Genomic DNA, 21,464 nt, shown 5'->3' with positions numbered 1-21,464 from the left:
ATGTATTTTATTTAATTTTTAATATAGTATAATTCTAAAATAATGTTTTGTTTTTTTATAAATAAATAAAAGTTTTTAGTTTTAAAACTGCAATTGAAAATATTTAATATTATATATTGGTATTATATTATTATTCATTATAAAAGGATTATTAAAAATGATTATAATTATATTGCATAAATAAACGTTTTGTATATTTAAAATTTTAAAAGTACTTTAAAATACCAAAAATCAAAATTTTAATAAATGCAATAGTTAAGGAAAAATATAGTGATCATACTCGGTAAACTACACTAACTAGAATACAAATGTCAAACGCTTTGTCGGTCACCGGTATACATATTTAATATTTATTATAATATATTATTGTAAATAGTAACTATTATGTGAGACGTTCTTTTTTATCATAAATAACCATTTTTTTTATAATGTGAGAATATAATTATTACATGAACAATTATTATTTATTTAAATATTTTACCATTTAAACAAAATGATATTTATATCGTTAGAGGATTTATTATAAATCTGAAAATATATGCTCTTAAAAAATGTATACTAAAAAATTCAAAAAAATCGAAATTTAAATAAATACAATATTGTAAGAAAATATCATGCAAGAGTGAGGATACTTAATAAATATTTATACTCTGTATATATTATAGATTAGATGATTTTTAAAAATATCACATTTATAGTAGTACAATATAGTGTTATAATTGTGTTAATTACCTGCAGTAGTGGCAGACGGCAGTGCGCTTATGATTATGTCAGTTCGTGTACACACGTGAACACCGTTTGGCTAGGAATAATTTATTGTTTTTTCGTTGAAAACTGCGGTGGCGTCGTTGACGACAGGCGTTTTTAACGCAGGATACCGACTTGATACACCTGTTGATGTCTATATAATTGTTGTTTATTTTCGTTTTGTAATGTTATTTATTTCTGTCGCCGTCGACAAATCTATGACAATAATCGCGATGAATACATGTCGCGCATATAACAATATAATAATAACAATAACGATGCGTCACCGACGACGGTAGTACAGAGCCTGTGATGATGGGCAAAAAAAACGACGTCAGTATTTACGCGTTTAGGATAAACAAAATACGCATGTATATCGCGATACTGACAAGGCGCGATTAAAGTGGTACATCAATATATTATATGTATCGTTGTAATTTTATTATTGTCACGAGTGTTGCTTGGCTGGCAAAACGAAAACTGTATACAATAATTATTTATAATAATAATATTTATTGCAGTTGAACTGCATCAATCGGATACGAATAACACTGCAGAACTGTTATGTACGCAATCGCCGCGCACTTGAGCGGACACAATCCCAATCGTTGGCGAGCGCCGCCACTATCTTGAACGGTAAGCAGTCCGCGACTGATGCCGTGCGTGTAACACGACCCGGTGGCGAACGCGTGTTCGTTTGTTTCGGTCTCCGCGTGTCTCGGCGGTGGCGGCGGTTGCGGCGTAACGTCATCCTGTTTGCGAGTAGGAAAGAGTGACTTGCGTCGCCACTCATAATAACAAAACGTTATATTTATATTATTGCTATAGTGTAATGGTTAGGTTAGGTCCAGTAGTAAGGCCGTATTTAAAAATTGACAATCCACCGGGTCACTTATGAAATGCCAGTCGCCCTCTTTTAAGGGGGTTGTCATGTTCTATTTTATTTAAACTAGAACTAGGGAAGGGATATTCTTGTGAACGAGTACTTCACAGAAATCATACAAAAACTCTAGGGGCGTATTATAGTTTACATATAATAAAAAAATAATAATGTGGTTATACTCGCACTGCTTAAAATTATAAAAATAATGAATTAGATTTCAATTAGGATAATATTTAGTGAAGAAATCAACGGATTTCAATACAATTTTCTGGTATTTTTATTTTACATTAATATAAAAAGTTAACAAGCAAACAATCAACATTGTTAAAACTAAATAAAAATTAATCTAAGAATTCTTATAACTGTTAATAGTAATTAAATTAAAATTAAATACAACTCATAAAATAAATTAACCTATTTTTTATTTCTTTAATTTTTTAAACAATCCTAAATATTTAATATCGCATTATTAAAATAATGATGAAAACAGGAGATACCACAGAAAGGTTATATAAATCATCAAATGAAGCAAACGAATTTATATTAATGAATTATATTTTTTAGACTTTTCGAAATCCCGATAAAGATTTTCGGGAATCCAGAATGACGGGACACCTTAAACCCTAGTTTATATAATGGCCACACCAAAAATATAAACAACTCAAGATAAATATAACATTATTGCTCGTTGGCATCATTAATGATAATTAGTGAATAGATAAATTAATATATAGAGTTATATGAAAATTACGTGGTATCATGGTAACGACTACCATGAATAATTAACAAAACATTTAATACGATGATTTGTATTTTATATTTACATCATTCCACACATAATCTAAAAACTAGGTATTTCAAAAGGAATCATTAGTAGTTGAGTAGTACATATAACCATACAGCTACTAACTGTGAACAAAATTACTTTTTTTTCTACCTACTAAAAATATTAACTGTACATACCTAATGATAAATAAGTATCCTGTTCTATAAAATAATTTTATAAAATAGCATCTCTATGTCTTTGCGGTATGCGCTTAAAAATAAAATCTAAAAACTAACTAAATAATACATATCGGAATGAATAATCAGATTATTGATAAATAATAACAAAAATGTTCGTTATGGAACACTGGACAGAGAAAACAATTAAAAATCAAACAGTAATTAATTTGTTTATTTTAACTATCAAAACTACATTGTTTTTCTACTAGAAATATTTAATAAAAGACAAAATTTTAATATATTAATTAAGTTATTGTAGTTTAACTCAGGGACCATTGAAATATTTAATTTGGATGAATGCTATATTCAAACCCAGTTTATATACTGAAGTATTATCAGTCCCTGCTAAACCGGGAACGATAGTGAATGTAGGTTGATGTCCACTGCTCATTGTTAAAATATAAATAATAATTATAAAAGTATACATTTTTCTTAAACACATAATAATTAGAACGAATATTTTTATGGTTTTATATTATTTGGTGAAAAAAATACCTAGTATATTATATAAACCAAAATATTTTTTATGGCCTAACGAGTAAAAATTCTGTATTATATTATTTTGTATATTTTTGCATTTTTAGAGCAATTTTAGACATTTTTTAATGTACAATCGTACTAAAGTATTTTATTTTTAACTACAAATATTGTGAAATATAAAATAAATAATAATTATTTAAGATTGTATAAATATGAGCATGCAGAGTATATAATAACTTATGTAGTACATGAGTGGGTAAGCCAACTTATCATTATTGGTATTAATACTGACAATCAAAATATCTTTCCGTGGGGATGATTTTTATTATTTATTAAAGATACAACACTTAATAATATGCAATATAAAATTTTATACTTGGAATCCTTTATGCATAAAATAGATCAATAGATGTATAGTTATTTAAATTTCTACTTTGTTACTTTATTTTTATTTTAGAATAATTAGTAAATATTATAAAATCATAAACCCTGTTTACGAAAAATTAACTTAAGTTTGTCATGATTTATGATAAAATATTCTTGAAACCTCTATGGTGGACTTCTTCTAAAACTAAAGTATATACTAGATAATAATTGACTATTTTCCTACTCATAAAAATATATGATTACGTTAGATTCAGAAAATTTTATCTTTCGTTGTATTTATAAGATTTAGTTTGTCCCTGGCCTATAAAAATTGCTCAAATTGTACTAATACGAGTAAACAACTAGCAACTAGCTATACTCTATAAAGTGTATAAATAAGTAAATACATCGTTTACAAGATAAAGAGAATAAAATAGAAACCTAATTACTGATCTCATCATCACTTGTTAAGCTGGTCTATAATACGCTAATAGTAAAATATGATGAAGTAATAAATAGCTATTAGCAAAATTGAGTTTTATGATAAAATGTAAATTAATATAAGTTTTGAAATGAAGTATATTAACTATTTAAATATAACGTAGATGTATATTACAATCCATATATTTACATAATGAACTTCATAAACATACGCCTTTGCATTTCGAAGGCTTGAATTTCATCTAAAACTATTGTTTCACTAATGACTAATGACTTTTTTTAGAACATTTTAAATACCTTGAATTTTTTTTTACATAGGTTATTGTTTTTCTACCTATAAAAATTATATATAGACTGTTGATAAATATGTAAACATGAATTATTATACGTTATTATATCCGATTGTCAACATTACTTTAAAATAAATCCCACCGCATAGACGCATATAATATTTGAAAAAATATAAATTACAAGTTATAATATAAAATAATAACAGTTATTAAATGTAATACTGAAAATTTCTTTCGTTAATGTAATACAAACGTGACTTATAGATATATATTTTATTCAATCTTGAAATTTCCAGTATTCTATAAGTTTTGCTGCTGTATATGATTCAGCTAACCATGGAAGAATACTATGTAGTCGATACTTCAACTACGAGTTGCGACGAGGATAAAGCGCGCGTTATCGGTCACTATACGATTGACTGTCTACAATATACACTTGGGACCGAATTGAGTTTTCGTGTCCTCAATCATCGGTTCTCATCCGAATAGCATTAATTACTCTATTGCAGTCCGATTTCTTGTAGGAAAATACTTCTACATCGTTGTCACGTACTCATGCCTGAGGACGTAATTCGATAGTTAATTCATGATGACAATAGTTAATAATTATATCATTACGATTGTTTTAATACATTCAATTAATTCACTTTAATCAAAAATAAACAGATTCTATATTTTCTATTACTATTAAGATAATAACTTGAAATATATTCTTAAATAATATAAATTTGATATCCTGTAATTGTTTTGTACGATATATCATCGTAGGTGTATCATTTTAAAGTATTAAAATCTACATAGTATAGGTATGTATAGATAGGTTTAGTTTATGCCAGAAATAAATTATTTTAATTTCGTTAATTTTAAAAACCTATTTATTTTTTTTTCTAAATTATGGTAAAATTATTTCATGTTTCTATTATTTATTATGCATATTTACTATTGACTATTTTAAGTCAATAATATTATACATTATAATAATCAATCTATAATATTTGCGGAATCTCTCAACATTAAACTAATTTGTATTTTAAAAAGATGAATAACTAATATATCTTAAAAAAATTATTGAATAGTATATATTATATCAAGCCAAATAGTCATACAATATGTTGTACAAAGTAACAATCGATAACGCGTGCTTTATCCTTGTCGTTGTTTAAACATTATGAGCTTATACTTATAACTTAACCAAATGACTGAAACAACAAAGTTTTTTTACATACTCATATTTAGTAATATTGTATTGTTAATAGTATAATAGTGTTCATACAAATTTATTCATTATTTTTAAACACAAATATATATTTATAAGTTATAACTCTCGAGTTATTTAAAAAAAAATATATATGTCAAGGTCTCAATGCTAATGTTCTCCCAGCTTTTTTTTATAAAAATAAACATTTATTATAATTTTTTTAAAGATACAAATAAATCAATTTATTAATCAAATACGATCATAAATAATTGATGTTAAATTTGATTTTAAAGTGTGAGTATATTTATTTAGATTTACTTAAATTTTGTCACTTATCAGGGTATTTTATAACTTATTAATTAAATAAATATAGTGAAGTGAAATCTCTAAATACCAAATACCCTCGGTCGCAAAAATCTGTCCATTGGTCAAAAGGTTTAGTTTGTAAATATGTTCCTAAAATAACATCCGTTATTTGAAAGTTTCCGTTAATTTTCTATTAGCATAATACAGTTGGTAAAACCATTTTTTTCCAAAACAATTAGGTAGCTATAACATATTTTATATAATATATCGTATATTATATTGATATTAACTTTTAAGTCAGTACTAATGTACCGTATAAATTTATAATACCGTGCGTAAAAGTTCATAGTATAATTATTTAGTGTTGTACATATCAAATACCTTATATAGTATAAGTATATACTATATATATATAGTAGTGTATAACACAACAATTGTTATCTAACTCATATAACAGAAATTAATTTAGATTTTATTTATATATGATAATAGATAAAAGACAATCTAATTTATTGTTTAGATATTAAATAGATAATTTAAAACTTATATACTTACTATAAATATAATATAAATATCATATACATAATATGATACAAATACAGGTAGTAGGTACACCTTCCTCTCAAAAAATTGTATTTAAAAATAAAATAAAAAATCTTGTTATAAAAAATTATCTAAATAATTATTTCCAGGTAACCCTTTTACTTACAAATAGACAAATAAAAGTTACTTTAAATTATGTTTGTAGAAATAATGTTCAACACTGGAAATAAATAACTTTTTTATAACTTTTTACATATATATATTAAATTTTACACTTTACAATAAATGTATGCATTAATAATATAAACAATGAATAAAATGTTCTAATAGCTAGAAGGTTAGGTTAATATATTACCTATATCTATTATATTAAAAATGTTTCTATTTATTATATTTAGAATTATTTTATTGAAGCCAAATCTGTAATATATTATTATTTATCTATAGACTGTATATGATAGACTATGATAGAAAACTCAACAATTATAGATAGTGAAAATAAGAAAATTTAATTACACACAATAATAAAACTGAAAAAGAAAAAAAATTGAGATAATAATACAGATACTAGTTACCTTAATATTAACGAGATTATATCATAATAATATGTTAAAATACTATTGATAATTACAGTGATGGATTAGTATGACTCAACAATATTTAGATAAATTTACCAAGTACCTACTACCTGCTTAATACTAAACTTAAATTCAGAATATTTGAAATAATATAAATATTTGTAACATTGAAAAATTAAAATAGTAATGAATTAAATCATTGTATATTATTATCTATATCAATGCAACATTAAATTTTGTTGTGGTTAGAATCAAAAAAGGCTATAGACTATAGTAGTGAATATTTTATTACCTAACACCTAAGAAAAAAAGAAATTGTGTCATAATTCTTAAGGCAGTGGGAAATAACAAATAAATCATTCGTTCTAGTAAAATATAAAAGGATCGACCGGTTCCTATTAAAGTCAATTAGGCAAGTGTGGACAATCGACGTGACCATTTAATAGATCATAAATTAAAAATATCAAAAAGTTATTTTCTTACGTTTAGCGGATATAATAACAATATATTTATTCCAGAATCTTTACGTAGAAATTACTGGTTATACGTACACTTATAACATAAACTATTCTTTTTAGAAATTTATATTGGACTAACTCTAGATCCTTTATATAATTAGATAAGTTTTAAGACTAAATTATACATACCACAATCCAGAGTTGGCTGAACAAGAAAGCAATATAAAGTTTCTAAGCTTTAAATTTTATTTTAAACTTCGTGTATTTCTATTAATGAAATCTATCATTTATAAAAAATTATTAATTTGGTTTTTAATTTGTTATGATGTCATTTAAATGATAGGTCTAAATAAAAATGTATATCCAAATATTTAATTACTGATAATCTATTTAATTTATCACTTAATATAAAGTTAGATTTTTAGAACTAGTAAATGAAATTACTTAACATTTATCAATATAATTTCTTTTTTAGAATTATTAAGTAATAATTTTAATTCACAGTAAAAATTTAAAAAGTGGCATTCGTCCAGAACGACCGTATTTTCCGATTATCTGTCTTTTCTATCGGCGATAGTTTCACTACATGATAATACATAATAATGGTCAACGATGGTTATAAATAGTTATAATATCAAATCATTTTCCGGTTACATCATATTTTAAAAGTCAAACTACCCATAATAGCTTATTTAAATTCTTCAAATATTATATTTGTTTTTATGTGGGTAGTAGTGGACCTATTGTATAGACCTATGTATAATGTATATATACTAAGTTATTTTTTAATAATCTTTAACTAATCACATATTCCAGAAAATATTTTAAGAATAAAGATTAACACATTTAAAAAATAAAGTATTGACTTAACGCTTATAGTAGGCAAAAATAATCATATCTATACAGGATGATTCACTAATCATACTAACCCCTATTTTTTTCAATAAACAAATTACTCGAAATTTGAGTTTTGCAATTTTTAAATATACATAAATAATATATTTTTAAATTTTTCAGATTTTTTTATGATATTGATTATATTATTAAAATATAGCATTTAAAATTTAAATATACATATTTAAAAATACAAAAAAATCAGAATTTGAATAAATTAATTATTGAAGGAAAATTTGGGGTGAGCATACTTAGTGAACCACTCTGTATATTTATAAGGAATTTGTATCGAATAATTTACAATAACACGTGTATGATTAATACTCGTATTTGAACTTTTGAATTAATTAGAATACCTTAGAATACCTATATTTATTAAAAAATATATTTTTTTTAATCATATCATTAATATATTTTCAGATTAAATTTATTTATGTAGGTAAATAAAAGATTTGTAAAAGCTTTATGATTGTACTATTGTAGTGTGTTATACATACGACTACATATAAACAAATCCTATTTTTTGACATTCTTTTCCTAATTTACAATATTTTTATAAACCAAGTATTTTTATTTATTGAAAAATAAATATGACATTGATAAAAATTTAGTTTGATAGGTACTTAAAACTTTTAAGTTAAAAGTAATAACCACTATTTAATAAAAGCGAACTAAAAATTTGGATATTCAATAGGTATATAGGTCTTATTAGGAATCATAATATATTATTTATTACGTTGTTAAAATTTAAGACTACATTTTATATGGACATATTATAGCATTAATACAATGCATTATGTATATTTCATATTATAACAAATAAGCCTTGGAGCATAGTGCTTATTAAAATACATGAATAAATCACATAATATGTTATATGACATATACATAAATGCATTTCTACCCTGTATACGCTGCTGTAATTGTCGTTGAATATCATATCGAAATATGTCCCATTGCACCTATATTTCATATTACAGGCTAAAAGACTTAATAAAAATCTAAAAATAATAACTTATATTTTCTCAAACATTTATTTGAATTATTAGGTATAATACATATTTAAATATCATAATTATCATAGAAAAAAATATATGTATTATATTATGCATGTAAACATTGTAAACCTATATAATATTATATTATTTTATATATTATAAGTACTTATGTTTTTACTAATTAATAATTTATTATGATATTTAATATGTATTATAATAATTCAAATAATTGCTAGAGCAAAATAATTTACCTACGTTATTATTTTTAGATTTTTATTAAAACATGTAGGGTGTAGCCTGTACGAGATACTTGAATTATAAGTATTAATACAGTATTATACTTATAGTTTATACATACAATATTATATAATTTAGTGATGGATACCTATAGATGTTTTTCTAAATTGAAGCTTTTATGGGCCTAAATTCTAAGTGAAAAAGAAAAAAAATTTGTCTAATTTTATGTGTACTAATTACTAATATATATTATAATCAATGTATGAATTATAAATTGACATTTCTAATTTGTATTCACATAGGCAGTTACACATATATAGTTTTGTACGGGCGCTGGATCCAGAATATATTTACGGGGGAGGAGGCGAATACCATATGCGTATCGTATTTTATTGGTTGCCGAAAACAGATATCCTAGAATTCACGTGGATGGCAGAGTCTTCGGGTGGTGTTGGGGGGTTATTGTTTTTACCCCCCACCCTTGGATCCACGGCTGGTTTCGTACTTTTATCTATGATATCTCATGTAAGAACTTACTATTTATCGTTAAAAAAAATCATCTACTGTAGACAGCAGACGTCTCTGATGGTTATTGCCTATCGGTGTTAATTTGTATTATTCATAATTCATTAAAAACTGTTGTAAAATGAATTTTAAGGAGTTCTATATAGGCAATTTGTAGAACTTTTATACTTTTTTAAAAATTAATAATTTTACAATAAAATAAAATAAATTTATACTAATTTATTAATTTACAAGTAAATAGATCAATGTCAGTATTGTATCAGTTGTATTTTGTATTTAGTATTTTGTTCTCAGTCTCTAAATAAAAAATATATAAAAACACATGTTTATCAAAATAAATTGGTATTGAAGAAAAATTGACTAAAGATAATTTAACAAAATTATAAACATATTATAATTTTTATTCGAAAAATAACCTACTAAAAATATTTAAAATTTAATTGTTAAAAACGGTATGCCGACACTTGGGAGCAGAAAATTAGGCGCGGAAAATCGCGTGTAAACTTTAAGGCGCAATGACAATGGGTGCAAAACAATTGGGAGCGAATATTAATACTATTTAAAATTAATGTAAAATGTATAGTAATATAAATCATAATAGATGAAATTTAAGATAAGATTTTATTGCAGTATTTATACTAGTAGTTTAAAAACTTTTATTGAACACGGCACAATGTGTTCTTCAAAAAATGTTCACGGTACATTGTGATGTTTCCTTATTTTTTTGCACTAAATTAGATTACAATTTTACAATCTTACCATTTTTTTTAGATTCTGAACGGAGTGATGAATGTATTGATTTTACAATAATACGTGTTTTATTTTTATTTTTGTGACTGTTGTCATATTTTAGAGTACTAATAATGCTTTGACTTTTAACTTCAGTCCCTCTTTGAACAGGAAAATGAAGTTTTGGTTAACTGGTACTTTGGGGGGGGGGGGTCAAAAGTAAATAATTTTCAATAGTTTTCTACAAGAAAGTCAAGAAAACCCCTTAAAAAAGTAACGAAAAAACGGGAATTTTTACGCATAACCAGTTTTCGACAAAATTGATTTTTTTATTTTGCTGTAACTCAAAAATGAATCATTGTAAATACTTGAAATTTTCACCAAATGTTTATAACAGCGTTAGTGGTTATATTTACGATTACATTTTCAAAATATTTCGACTTTTTTATGCTGTTTATATACAATTGAAATTTTCGATTTTTCTAAGTTTTTTTTTTTTTTAAATGCCTATAAAAAAATTTTGGCAAACCAAAAACTCTTTAAAATTTAATTCAAGTTTTATTATAAGTTATACTAATTGTAGTAAAAAAATCAAAAATCGTTAGTCATAATTTTTGTTGATAAGCATTTAAAGTTCAAATGTTTACAAAATATGTCAAAATCGCGAAAATTTGCAAGGAATTTTAAAGTTGAAAATTTATAATATTTTTGTGGTTAGTACCTAAGGTTAAAAAAACCCAATAGGTTCAATAGTTTCTCCATAATTTTTTCTTCGAATAACTGAAAAAAAAAATCTAGCGTCAATATAGAAAAAAATTTATGAGCGCATGAAATTCAATATTTTACAAAATCGCGTAAAATAATGATATAGTAGAATTTAAATATAGGTAATAATATAATATATCTTACTAATTACTTATTAGACTGACAAATCATCTCCGTTCAGAATCGTTTTTCGTATACAATAATACTTGTCATTGCATTCAAATTTAACACAACAAGTATAATGACGTACTTACTCTCCATCTCTACTTTACAAGTATAAAACAGACTACAGAGCAATACCCACTTGTCCGCCTTTTTATTTAACAATGAAGATTATTTTTTGATACTACCAAATCAGCTTTAGTGTATTTTTATTAATATTCAAGTCCGTGAGCGATGGGCGGTGGCGCGAATTAGTACATATTGGTTTACTTTGTTTGCGGTAGTGGTAACAAAAAAAAACATGGACCACGGACTAAAAGATATTCTTCTAAGACCGTGGTTTGATCACTGAATAATTTTGTGGTTTGTTATCAAATTAAAATGTTATCACTCATCAGTTTCGAACTTATCATTTTGATCAGTAGGTTTTTATCACGATTTAAGATATTTTCTTAAATCGTGGTTTTTATTTAAAAAATGTAGTGTTTAGTACCGATATTAATTTAAAATATTAATTAACAAAACACAAATTAATAATAACAATAAGTAATAACTAATAAGTAGGTATACAGAAAGAGCCTAACTATACCGAATTGTCTGAATACTCTGAATTACCGCATCTAAAATCTATTTTAAATTTGAAATTGGAATTCGACATTTTTAGTAAGTCTATATTTGTAATTTGTATGACATGTAGAATTAGCTCATTGAGCTAGGTACACGGGTGCTGATTTTTCCGGGTTATACAGTTAATTTGTTATACATCTATTATATATTTAAATTTTTCAGTACTTATAACTTATTTCATTAATATTTTAATTTTTCATTTGAACTTCAATAATATTGTCTTTTGGTTATATTGTTACATGTAATATATTATATTTATGTAACAAAAATGCTTTAGGGCCGGTTTTATAAAACTATTGGTTCAATAAATAGTTATTGTCGTTAATTGTTCATTAAATTGAGTTATTGAATCGATAAAAAATAAAATATGATACACAAAGCCATAGCACCTTATTGAATCAATAGGTTATTGACCGTTAGTCACTATTGATTCATTAATTTGTAGGCTGATTTTGATTCTATAAAATAAAATTAATGAAAGTTTATCGATTTAATAATGAGATATTTTGTTTTTTATTATTTTCAAATAAAATTTCAATTTGGATCAATTTTTAAAATTAATCTATCGATAAAATATTTTATCAAACCAATAAAACTTATGGTGTCAATAAATTATCGGATCAATATAATAAATTTTGGATGTTTTTTGTGTCACCTGTCATTAATGTGTAAAAATGAATTTTAATTGATACTTCTAATATATTCCATTAAAACATTAAAACCAGATAGGTTTATATGTTATTGCAGTATCATTTAAAATATCCTAAACACAATTTCATATTTAGAATGTTTTTTACTTAGACCAGATTACTTAATTATATATGAACCTATGCAAGTTCAGCTACTTACTAGTTATTATTATTTACATCATGATATTATGTTAAATGTGTTATACGTTTTATTTTTGTTATTTATTAGTATATACTGCATTCACTAAATATAATACTTATTATCTAGAATGAATATTAAATACTAATTTAATAAATTATCTTTTATCATTAAGTTGGTATTTTAAGTAAAATATATAAATGGTTCATATATTATTTAAAATAATATTTATCCTAAATAATTTATGATAATTTTGTTTAGTAAAGTCTGGGTACTGAAGAAATGCACCAAAAAGGAGAGTCCAGTCAAACGAAGGATGACATTGATTTACTAGATGAGTTACTAAACAAAACTAACTGCGCTCACCTACATTATAAAGTCCAAGACTGCATAGCCACAACAAAGGATTGGAGAAAGTGTCAAGCTGAAGTGAAAGAGTTTAAACTGTGTATTGAAAAAAATCAAAAACTTGCAAACAAAAACAATGTTTGATATTTCCAATCATGAATTTATTACTCCATTTGTTGTTGGTCTTTTGATTGGCACAGGAGTTTCATATGGATATCGCAACATTCGACCACTACTTTCTGGATCATTAAATGCACTTTCTGTACACAATAAACTTGTATTAGTAGTCAGAAATGATTTGGGAATGACTAAAGGTAAAATAGCAGCACAGTGTTCCCATGCTTCTGTTGAATGTTATAAAGCGGCAATGCAACATAAACCTCAAATGGCAAAAATGTGGCAAATGACTGGACAAAGGAAGATTGTAGTTAGTATTAACAATGGTGAAAAAGGTCTTAATGAATTATCAAAGGTTGCAAAATCCCACAAAGTACTTTCTTGTATTGTTTATGACGCTGGAGCAACTCAAGTCAAAGCGGGAACACCTACTGTAATAGGTATTGGTCCAGCTAACTCTGATGTTATTGACCAGATCACTGGGCACTTAAAACTTATTTGAGTTGTAGAATTTCAATATAGTATTTTATTTTTAAAAGTATTGAATTTGTTTATTATTTAATTAACTGTCACCCACATTTAACATGTATATTATTATGTCATTAAAAAAATTTTAATCAATTTTCTAGTAGATAAAAATATTTAAGATGACTATCTTATAAATTTTATGATTTAATGAATGCTATTTGCATTTAAAAATTTAATCAAAACATGCCCTAAAAATTGAAATTAATACAATTGTATTATTCATTCAAAATGTACTACAAAATGTTAATAAAAAAATATATATTTCATATTTTTTTTATACCTTGGTATTCAACAATAAACTGCCTATGAATATTGCCTCCGTGTATATTTCTGTAAAATATATTGCAATCTTTATTTAAGGTCAAATGTGGACCTTTTTATAGTTAATCTAAAAATTAAATTATGCTAATTAAAATTCAATCAAACTGCTTATATGAATTTATAAATTAGTCTGCAATGTGCAAACCTACTAAAATAAAATGTGTAAGCCATAAATACCCTTATTGTTACCCAAATCATAATATTATTATGTATCACAGTAACCCTTATATTGATCTTGATAGCCTCTTTTTATAATAAACCAAGAAGTATTTAATATGTATAATGCTTTAAGTAGTCCTTTTAAATTAAATTTCAAATATACAGTATATTGTATTATACCAATAATTCTTGAAATTTTTTTATTATAATAATTAAAACATTGATAAATGTTATAGTTTGTTTAATAATTTATAATTGTATTGCTAAGGATAACAGTTTATAATATTATACTATTTTGTTATGTATCAACACATTCAATATTCTCTTTTTGCAGCTGTAGCAGTATAGTCTAGACCTACAGTTACCTACAATTGTGCTGTTGATTTTTATAATCAATTTAATTATCTGTTAAAAACTATTTTACTATACAGTATATACAATATAAAACAATTACTCCACCCTCTAATCCTATTCTCTTGTGAACCCTGTGATACAATTTAAATATTCAGTCTTTGAGCTATGAACCTATGCAATATGATTAAAACTAATTTATATAAGTGCATTAATATTTCACATTGGTGCAAAATAAACTCTATACAAGTTTTTCTTGATTTATATAGTAAATAATTTAATAAGTTAAATATTTTAAAATAAATTTAATATTTCATTATAGATATCTAAATATTAGATAAAGTATTTGTTGTGTTTTGAGTTGTTTTTATACCTACCTACTTCTTGTTAGTAATAATAAATACGCCATTTTACTAAGATTTGTAGTTTAAATAGTCAAAATAATATATCAAGGTGCCAATAAGTTGATGGTGGCTTCATTAAATCCAGTAACTACTTCACACAAATGTATTTCAATCAAATATTAAAATAAAATATCATTATTGTTATATAATGAAAGTAGAAGGTAAGCAAATGTTCTCTGCTTAAATTTATTTATTGACACCAGAATAAATTTAAAACTAATAAAAATACGATAGAACTTATGGAAAAATAAATACTGGTATAAAATAAAAACCTATAGGTAGGTTATTGAAATCTTAAATTATAATTTAGTTATTACTCTGTAGATAGTATACAATAAGTAGTATTGTCATACTGTAGATTAGCTATATAGTTATACATTTATAAGGGAAGCAAATTGCTGAGATGAAATATTCATATTTGTGTGTAGCATTTCATATAATACGGCTATAGCATGTTTTATTGGAAGGTAGTCGAGTTACGCGACTCGTTGCCGTCGTACGTTTATTAGTGCGTTATATTATTATTTTACAATATATATTAATTTGTTTGTTAATTTAAATTTACACGTGTTTGGATTACTTTATTATTCTATTCCTTTTAACATAGGTACTTAATAACTTTGTTTCTCTGAATTGAGACATTAATGAGATAGGATCTTATTTTAATAAATTATTTATAAATTCCATAATCCTAATTAATATGAAATACATTTATCATTTATGCATTATGTAAATATAACATAATAATATGTTATATTATATTGACCAATCGCTAATAACATTTAACCAAATTAATCGGTGTTTTTTATTTCTTATAGATTTTTGAATCGCTGGCTATTTTTTAAAAGGATTTTACTTTTATTCTATTATAATCAATAAAAACTAAAATATGAACCATAAAAATATATGAATATTTATTATAATTAATTAGTCATTTTTAGATTTTAAAAAGCTTAGATTTAGAGTATAGATGATAATGGTATAACACGCCAACATAATTATTGCCTATCGGCCTTTAAAATTAAGAATTTTTAATTAATCAAAAAATAGATTAGGTTAGATAGTAAATACATACAAATTTATAAAATAGTCAATAGGTACATAGTACATAATATTTAACATATTACTAAATCAATAGTGAATAAGTATTAGGTAGGTAATCGTAATTATAATTTATAATAAGTCGTTTATAAGTCGATTTTTATTTATATTCTTATCAATATTCAAAACTAAACACAATGATAACACTATCTTTTTAAATTACATAAATACATATCAGAACATTCAGAACATTCTGCATTTGAAATTTTATTATTATATAATATAATAATAATAATGATAATAATATTAGTGTAAAGATATTAGAGTTTAAAAAAATCAAAACACTGTTAATCAGTTAATAACTAGCACTTGCGTAAATATATATGATTTTTTAATCTTACAGAAATATATTCTACTTATAATATAACAGGTTTACTAATTTGGAATAAAACATTATTGGTAAGTTCATTAGTTTTGTTTTCAATTCATAATTTTATTTTATTTTTTGATCATAATACACGCTATTTCAGTTTTTTGCCATCATTAACTTTTAATAATGTTCATTAAAGTTCTATACTCATTACCAAGTGTTATAATAAAGAAATCTTCATTTCTATGTAAGCAATTTCATAGTGTACAAGAAGATGAAAATTAAATATTTTAATGTTTATAGGTACTTGTTTAGTATACAGACCTTTAACCACAATGCATAGCAACATCATAACTAAGGAGTTTGGAAAATTTAAAGTACAAGTGCTTCCAGCATTATCCGATAATTTTATGTACTTATTAATTGATAATAGCACAAAAGAAGCAGCCATTGTCGATCCTGTAGCACCTGATGTGGTTTGGGATGCAGTTCATAAAGAAAATGTAAAATTAACCACTGTACTTACAACACACCATCATTGGTAATATAAATAAAGAGCCGTTATTATTACACTTATTTAAATCTAATATGGTATTATACCGTTATGGTACCTAACTACAATTAATAATTTTACATAAATGTTTATAGTATTCATAAATATCAGATTTTAAAAAATTTTCCAATTATTTAATAAAAAAATAATAATAAATTTTTATTAGTCCTAGTTCAGTTATTTGTAAATAAAATAAAATATATTGTTTTAATTTAAGTTTAAAGTTCAATGTTCATTATCAAAGCAATAATATGATTCAATGAGTTTAATTTACAATGATTTAGAATGCCAATTAAGTACAATTTTATTTTAAATGTTATTAGGGATCATGCTGGTGGTAACAAAGAACTTATTAATAGCAATACCAATGATCAATTGACTGTTATTGGAGGTGATGACCGAATTGATGGTCTTACAGTTATGATTGATACACATGGAGTAGATCTTCAATTGGGATCATTGAATATTAAATGTTTGCGCACACCTTGTCATACCACTGGACACATTTGCTATTATGTTAATGAAGGACAAGATGGTGTTGTTTTTACAGGTTATTTTTATTATATGATTTATCAAAGTATCTAACCCAAACCAAGTAATTTAAAATGTATTTATTTTTACATAGTTGTTAACAACCTTGTAATCTTTTATACATTGTTTTTATCACTATGTATATTCCTTATTAAAATTACATGTTATAGTTTACTTTTCGATTTGGTTACATTTTTTCAGTACCGTTTTTATTCCATTTTAGAATATTTTAACTTTTTGTTTAAAAAACTATAAGATTTAAATTGTATTGTAATAAAGCAGAAGATAAAAGTTCAAAAGTATGTTAGGTATGAATATGCTCCTTAATTTTTGATTTTTTTAGGTGATACATTATTCTTAGGAGGTTGTGGTAGATTTTTCGAAGGTAATGCTACACAAATGTATGAAGCATTAATCAAAATATTATCACAGTTACCTGACAGCACTGTAAGAAAATATACTTTATGTTAATATAATTGTTTGTACAACGCTATGATATTTCAGGCTGTGTTTTGTGGACATGAGTATGCTATTCAAAATTTAAAGTTTGGCTTACATGTTGAACCATCTAACCAACATACATTGACAAAATTGAAAGATATCGAAACCAGACGAAAAATAAAAGAGCCAAGTGTCCCATCAACTATTGGTAAAAAACAGTTATTTAAATATGAACAATTATTTCACTCTGTGTTTTTTTTAAATTTAGGTTTAGAAAAGCTCATTAATCCATTTATGAGAGTAGAAATTGAATCAGTTCAAAAAGTTACACAAACAATTGGTGATCCAATTAAAACAATGAAAATGTTGAGAGATATGAAAAACAATTTATAAAAAATAATACTTATTTTATTACAATAATACATTTTTATACAAATTGTTTGTTAATAATACATAGGACATAGGTACAAGCATAGAAGTTTGAACACAGAATTTAAATAATACATAATTAAAGAAACTTTTATTGAGAAGATGAGAAATTGGATGTTTGAACTGCATTTATAGATTTATTAAATGTGTACTCTTCCATATCTGCAGCATATTTTTCCTTAGATTTCTCGTACATATCATAATAGACCTAAAAAATAAATAATATTTAAATTAACATCATTGTATTTATAACCAAATTTTTTAATATTGTTACTTTTAATCATTTTAAATTTAATATAAATAAATAAAAAAAACACATACATGGTAAGTTATTTTTTTTGTTTAATTTATGGAAAAATATTTTTTTATATGGTAATAAATATAATTAATAAGTTGAAGCGCTAATACTAATACAACTTCAACTACAACTACAACTACAAATACAAGTCAAAAGATAAAATATTTAAAATAAAAATTTTTGTTGGAAACTAAATAATCATTACTCATAACTTATTTTTAAAAAAAAATTGGTATTTTACATTGACTAAAAATATTTTCCGAAATAATATTTAAATAATGCAATATGTTTTGCTTTCTGACCTTTAATTATTAACTTATAAACTATTAAAAGCTTAACTGTTTATGGTATTCTAAAAAAAAAAAAACAAATTAAATTTTTTTGCAAAAATATAGCATTCGAAGCTTAATTTACTTAAGATTAGTTAATCTAAGCTACCTAGATATTAAAAAATCAAATAATTGTGTTTAAAACCACATATAAAAATAAATATAGTTTTTTTTATTTTATAATATTACAGAAGCGCAATGAAACAAAAGGGCAAAATATAAGTAAATAATATAACTTATAGGCTATAGCTAATAATTTTAAATTTAAATAAAAATGTGGTCCTCATTTGAAAGTTGTATAGTCATGTTAAGAGAGAGTGCAAAAAATATTTAGTAGAGAATAAAGGAATACAGAAAGGAAAAAATTGGTTCTTATTTGACCATTTGGCGTGATAAAAATGAAGTAATTTAGGTAACTGGAGTAGGAAAATCCTCTTTATCTGTCAGAAGTTTTCTTAAAATGTATAAATTAGCAGTATGTTTTTGATTTAAAATAAAATATGAAATTAAAATAGAAATTCTAATAATGGATGGATCCCAAATGACAGAATTGTATTTAATTATAAATCCAAGAACAAGATTGTATTACACCAAATCTTCTCAATATATAGTCTTAAGGTACGGTTTTTCTACATTGTCTAGCATCAACTACTGGTCTGGACATAATATGAGTTTTAACACAACATCTTGATGTCTGTTGTTTCACTTTTTAACGCTACACCTTTATACACAATGAAAGGGTAAATATTTTAGTCATATTTAAACATTATTCAAAAGGATTGAAGACATCAAATGGCTTCACTAGAACTCAATTCTATATAATAATATAGATCAATAACAAACATGTTAAATACAAAAACATAAAATTGTTTTTACATACTTTTTTATCATTATGTTCCATAGTATTCCAAGTTATTGCTAGCCGTTTAGTAAGATCTTGTTTTGTAGGTTCTCCTTCACCTGACATAATGATTTGATCAAGTACAATTGGCCTCTGTTCTTGACAAAATCTAAAAAATGGATTTGCCGGTCTTTTTGGCAAATTAGGATCTTTCTTTTCAGTAGATTTCATATTCAAATTTTTTTTTCCGTTTGGTGTTTCTACAGTTCCTTGGTTCTTTATAAATAAATATAAATAGTAAATAGAAATAAAATTGTTTTATAAAATATATCTTATAAACAATATTACTTTTAAATTGACAGTTTCGGGTAAAGGTAAATCAGTTCCCAGATCTATTTTCAATTCAGCTTCTCTCCAGTTGTCTTTATGCGTGTCCAATCGATCCATAATAAACCTGAAGACATATCAATTAATTAAAATCATAATTTAAGATTATTCAAATTCAACTGAATAAAAATATATACTTTCGTTCCAACCGGATTCGTCTCAACTGTTTCGTGACTTGATGAATCCTATGCACGAGACGTTCATTGTCCTTAAACACAAAAATGACGTACGTATACAAACAGTAGACAAAAGATGAAGTATTGAGGCAAAATTGTATATAAAAGATTTACACCCCAGTTAATATGGGTGGCTGGAATCAGTTTTATCTAAATTATGGACCACATCACGCATAAGATTAGGCACCATCTATGCATTTTACCTGCTGTAAGAATTCGCATCTTTCCAAGAGAGCTAAAAAATGTCGCTTGTACGGCTTTTGCTTGTTTGCGTGATGTTCGTTCACGTTCACATCAGCTGCCGGAACCGACAGTGCCGGCGTCGCCAAAGTGGCTGTGCCCGTCTCCTGGTCGGATTTTTCCATCGATACTATCGCGTCATGACAACAGTAACGATACAATATCAACCTGTTACAGTATTTTACAACAGACCAAAGTAATAATGCACAATAATACAATTTAGTTAATACTCAATTGACCGTAATAATTATTAATTTAAAAAACGTTTACGAATTATTTTAATATTATTGGGATACAAACCGCCGCCGAAAACAACGAACTACCGTGTTATCACGGTACCGATGTCGGCTGATACGTGTGATAAAGCAGCTGTGTTTTCATACGCGTCTATGACAATATATTTTCGTGCTCACAATGTCACAATAACGATTACCCGACCGAAGCACGAAATTCGGCCGTTGCCCGCAGTAAGTCGTACACCTACGTCCTACATATTATTTTTCGTGCGGTAAACGTTTTATGAAACACTGATCGGCTAGC

At 25.0% G+C, this 21,464-nt stretch overlaps 5 protein-coding genes across 7 annotated transcripts in view; 3 read left to right on the top strand and 2 right to left on the bottom strand.

The window, feature by feature from the left end:
• The window catches only part of LOC113548737 (extracellular serine/threonine protein CG31145), a 66,887-nt gene extending 65,502 nt beyond the window's left edge, over positions 1-1,385 (bottom strand). Inside the window, exon 1 of the mRNA XM_026949776.1 lies at positions 733-1,385. The gene's annotated coding sequence lies outside the window, so the exon portion shown is untranslated. The remainder of the gene's footprint in view (positions 1-732) is intronic.
• Positions 1,386-12,034: 10,649 nt separating this feature from the next.
• Positions 12,035-13,575, top strand: LOC113548743 (cytochrome c oxidase assembly factor 4 homolog, mitochondrial). Of its 2 annotated transcripts, none has more exons than XM_026949784.1 (2): positions 12,035-12,268; positions 13,327-13,575. In XM_026949784.1, exon 2 carries the CDS (start codon positions 13,343-13,345, stop codon positions 13,550-13,552), a length of 210 nt encoding a protein of 69 aa, XP_026805585.1. In that variant the 5' UTR covers positions 12,035-12,268; positions 13,327-13,342; the 3' UTR covers positions 13,553-13,575. The 2 variants fall into 2 exon arrangements, with proteins under 2 accessions (XP_026805585.1, XP_026805584.1); XM_026949783.1 differs by having other exon boundaries at positions 12,039-12,268; positions 13,322-13,575.
• LOC113548742 (peptidyl-tRNA hydrolase 2, mitochondrial-like) lies at positions 13,516-14,066 on the top strand. Its single transcript, XM_026949782.1, has one exon. The coding sequence runs from the start codon at positions 13,545-13,547 to the stop codon at positions 14,025-14,027; it is 483 nt and encodes a 160-aa protein (XP_026805583.1). The 5' UTR covers positions 13,516-13,544; the 3' UTR covers positions 14,028-14,066.
• Positions 14,067-16,630: 2,564 nt separating this feature from the next.
• LOC113551362 (hydroxyacylglutathione hydrolase, mitochondrial) lies at positions 16,631-18,660 on the top strand. 2 transcript variants are annotated; one of them, XM_026953568.1, is made up of 7 exons: positions 16,653-16,788; positions 16,860-16,946; positions 17,003-17,240; positions 17,576-17,802; positions 18,127-18,230; positions 18,288-18,432; positions 18,493-18,660. In XM_026953568.1, exons 2-7 carry the CDS (start codon positions 16,886-16,888, stop codon positions 18,615-18,617), a joined length of 900 nt encoding a protein of 299 aa, XP_026809369.1. In that variant the 5' UTR covers positions 16,653-16,788; positions 16,860-16,885; the 3' UTR covers positions 18,618-18,660. The 2 variants fall into 2 exon arrangements, with proteins under 2 accessions (XP_026809378.1, XP_026809369.1); XM_026953577.1 differs by lacking the exon at positions 16,860-16,946 and having other exon boundaries at positions 16,631-16,788.
• A 9-nt stretch (positions 18,661-18,669) lies between these two features.
• LOC113551374 (non-histone protein 10) lies at positions 18,670-21,364 on the bottom strand. Its single transcript, XM_026953588.1, has 6 exons — positions 21,225-21,364; positions 20,888-21,092; positions 20,646-20,716; positions 20,470-20,575; positions 20,161-20,397; positions 18,670-18,861 (listed from the first exon to the last, which is right to left on the bottom strand). The coding sequence occupies exons 2-6, from the start codon at positions 21,047-21,049 to the stop codon at positions 18,745-18,747; spliced, it is 693 nt and encodes a 230-aa protein (XP_026809389.1). The 5' UTR covers positions 21,050-21,092; positions 21,225-21,364; the 3' UTR covers positions 18,670-18,744.
• Positions 21,365-21,464: the final 100 nt, after the last annotated feature.

Source organism: Rhopalosiphum maidis, chromosome 4 (assembly GCF_003676215.2).
Source record: "Rhopalosiphum maidis isolate BTI-1 chromosome 4, ASM367621v3, whole genome shotgun sequence".
Classification (NCBI taxonomy): domain Eukaryota; kingdom Metazoa; phylum Arthropoda; class Insecta; order Hemiptera; family Aphididae; genus Rhopalosiphum; species Rhopalosiphum maidis.
Note: the sequence above shows the minus strand (reverse complement) of the source record. Positions and strands in the feature narration are given on the sequence as shown.